This window comes from Penaeus chinensis, chromosome 7 (assembly GCF_019202785.1).
Source record: "Penaeus chinensis breed Huanghai No. 1 chromosome 7, ASM1920278v2, whole genome shotgun sequence".
NCBI classification, from domain to species: domain Eukaryota; kingdom Metazoa; phylum Arthropoda; class Malacostraca; order Decapoda; family Penaeidae; genus Penaeus; species Penaeus chinensis.
This window is the reverse complement of record NC_061825.1, coordinates 12,826,256-12,829,729: the sequence shown is the minus strand read 5'-3', so window position 1 is coordinate 12,829,729 and position 3,474 is coordinate 12,826,256. Positions and strand designations below refer to the sequence as shown.

At 50.0% G+C, this 3,474-nt stretch overlaps 1 protein-coding gene across 1 annotated transcript; it reads left to right on the top strand.

Annotated features, from left to right (window-relative positions):
- The first annotated feature begins 207 nt into the window (after positions 1-207).
- On the top strand, positions 208-2,454 carry LOC125026878 (proline-rich protein 36-like). The gene is made up of 2 exons (XM_047615477.1): positions 208-240; positions 817-2,454. Exons 1-2 carry the CDS (start codon positions 208-210, stop codon positions 2,452-2,454), a joined length of 1,671 nt encoding a protein of 556 aa, XP_047471433.1.
- Positions 2,455-3,474: the final 1,020 nt, after the last annotated feature.

Here is a 3,474-nt window from a genome sequence, read left to right as displayed (position 1 = left end):
GCCTGGATCTGGTAATTCGTCCAAATTTAGCCAACTCAAACTTCTCGACCACTTCTGCCAGGATCCCGTCGGCACGAGTCACGAACCGCTGTCCAGTCGGTTCAGTCCCCTCCAATCCTTCCGCCGAGGTTCACCTGTGCGGTTCCAATGGCCGCTTGAGAACCGCTGAACACACAGACGCGGCGGTGGCCTGAAGGGGAAGTCGAGATGGCGGTCGCTTGTTGGAACGGCGGCAGCGGTGTAGTTGTCGTTTAGGTAATGGATTGTGTCTTCTTGAAGCGTGATTTTACAGCACCATAAAATCCTTTTATAGATGCAGGAACCCTTCCACCTCCTCCCCCTTCTCCCACGGCCCTCTTCCCCTCCCCCCTTCCCGCCCCCCTCCCACAGCCCCCTTCTCTCAAGCCCCTCCCTCTGCCCCGCCCCCAACCCCTCTCCTCCCACTCAATGGGGAGAAAATATAAACTGGCGTCTGGTTGGGTAAACAGGCGTGTGTAATGTATCTTAAAGTGTTAAAGAGAAGAGGGAGTATTAGCATAAAATCCTTTTATTATAACAGAGTTTGTATTTTATAGACGTTTTAGAAGTTCCATGGTTTGATCACCGCAGATAATCTATTGCAAGAATCTCTATTCGTGTGCGTGGGGCTGGTTTTCGGGATACTAAGGACTACGCCTAAGTGCACACGCATATATAATGTGTATGGTTGCTTGTCTTTTTGTTTTTGTTTTCTTTTGTTTATTTGTTAGTATGCGTGTGTGATTGTTTCTGTCCAGTCCGTCAGAGTAGCACAGAAACCTCCCCTTCAAATAATAGCAAATCAAGCCACGCCATCATACCAAATCAAGCCACGCCATCATACCAAATCAAGCCACACCATCATACCAATTCAAGCCACGCCATCATACCAAATCAAGCCACGCCATCATACCAATTCAAGCCACACCATCATACCAATTCAAGCCACGCCATCATACCAAATCAAGCCACACCATCATACCAATTCAAGCCAAACCATCATACCAATTCAAGCCACACCATCATACCAATTCAAGCCAAACCATCTTACCAATTCAAGCCACGCCATCATACCAATTCAAGCCACACCATCATACCAATTCAAGCCGCGCCATCATACCAAATCAAGCCACGCCATCATACCAATTCAAGCCAAACCATCATACCAAATCAAGCCACACTATCATACCAAATCAAGCCACACCATCATACCAATTCAAGCCACACCATCATACCAATTCAAGCCACGCCATCATACCAATTCAAGCCACACCATCATACCAATTCAAGCCACACCATCATGCCAATTCAAGCCATGCCATCATACCAAATCAAGCCACGCCATCATACCAATTCAAGCCACGCCATCATACCAATTCAAGCCACACCATCATACCAATTCAAGCCACGCCATCATACAAATTCAAGCCACACCATCATACCAATTCAAGCCTCACCATCATACCAATTCAAGCCAAACCATCATACCAAATCAAGCCACACCGTTATACCAATTCAAGCCACACCATCATACCAATTCAAGCCATGCCATCATACCAAATCAAGCCACACCGTTATACCAATTCAAGCCACGCCATCATACCAATTCAAGCCACACCATCATACCAATTCAAGCCAAACCATCATACCAAATCAAGCCACACCGTTATACCAATTCAAGCCACACCATCATGCCAATTCAAGCCATGCCATCATACCAAATCAAGCCACGCCATCATACCAATTCAAGCCACGGCATCATACCAATTCAAGCCACGCCATCATACCAATTCAAGCCACACCATCATACCAATTCAAGCCACACCATCATGCCAATTCAAGCCATACCATCATACCAAATCAAGCCACGCCATCATACCAATTCAAGCCACGCCATCATACCAATTCAAGCCACACCATCATACCAATTCAAGCCACGCCATCATACAAATTCAAGCCACACCATCATACCAATTCAAGCCTCACCATCATACCAATTCAAGCCAAACCATCATACCAAATCAAGCCACACCGTTATACCAATTCAAGCCACACCATCATACCAATTCAAGCCATGCCATCATACCAAATCAAGCCACACCGTTATACCAATTCAAGCCACGCCATCATACCAATTCAAGCCACACCATCATACCAATTCAAGCCAAACCATCATACCAAATCAAGCCACACCGTTATACCAATTCAAGCCACACCATCATGCCAATTCAAGCCATGCCATCATACCAAATCAAGCCACGCCATCATACCAATTCAAGCCACGCCATCATACCAATTCAAGCCACGCCATCATACCAATTCAAGCCACACCATCATATCAATTCAAGCCACGCCATCATACCACTTCAAGCCACGCCATCATACCACTTGCTCCAATCAGTCCCCGACGCCCTAAGAACCAAAGAACTGGATTAGAGACGGTGATTAGGGATTCGTTCTGCGGGATTGGTATCGTGTCCAATCACTCATAGGCGGTGGAGCAGAGTGGGTCGTAGGGAAATAAAGGGAACTGAGGGTGTCGATAAGGATGTGTAGGAATAATGGATGGGAAGTGTGTAGTAGATGTATGGAGGCGAGGAAAAATTTCTGACAGGATGAAGAAGAAAAAGAAAGAAAGAAAGAAGAATTGAGAGATGTTTAGCCCCCCCTACCGCCCCAAGGAAGAAAAATATAAATAAACAACTCTACCCCCCAAAAAGAAAATTAATAAATAAAACATAAAAACGTAAAGAAGAAAAAGAAAAAGGAAAAATAAAAAAATACACAAAGAAGAAGAAGAAGAAGAAAAAGAAGAAGAAAATAATAACACTCAAGGAAAGGAAACAGGAAGGAATCCGGGGATGGTTGCGGTAATGAGCGTCCTCGTTAGATATCGGAGGGCATCATTCTTGTCTCTGCGGGAGGAGGAAGCGGCGCCGTGACACGACCTCAATGCCGGGGCGACGAGGTGCCAGGGGGCGACGAGGTGCCAGGGGGCGACGAGGTGCCAGGGGGCGACGAGGTGCCGGGGGGCGACGAGGTGCCGGGGCGACGAGGTGCCGGGGGGCGACGAGATGTCAGGGGGCGACGAGGTGTCAGGGGGCGACGAGGTGCCAGGGGGAGACGAGGTGCCGGGGGGCGACGAGATGTCAGGGGGCGACGAGGTGTCAGGGGGCGACGAGGTGCCAGGGGGAGACGAGGTGCCAGGGGGCGACGAGGTGCCAGGGGGCGACGAGGTGCCAGGGGGCGACGAGGTGCCGGGGGGCGACGAGGTGCCGGGGGGCGACGAGGTGCCAGGGGGCGACGAGGTGCCGGGGGGCGACGAGGTGCCGGGGCGACGAGGTGCCGGGGGGCGACGAGATGTCAGGGGGCGACGAGGTGTCAGGGGGCGACGAGGTGCCAGGGGGAGACGAGGTGCCGGGGGGCGACGAGATGTCAGGGGGCGACGAGGTGTCA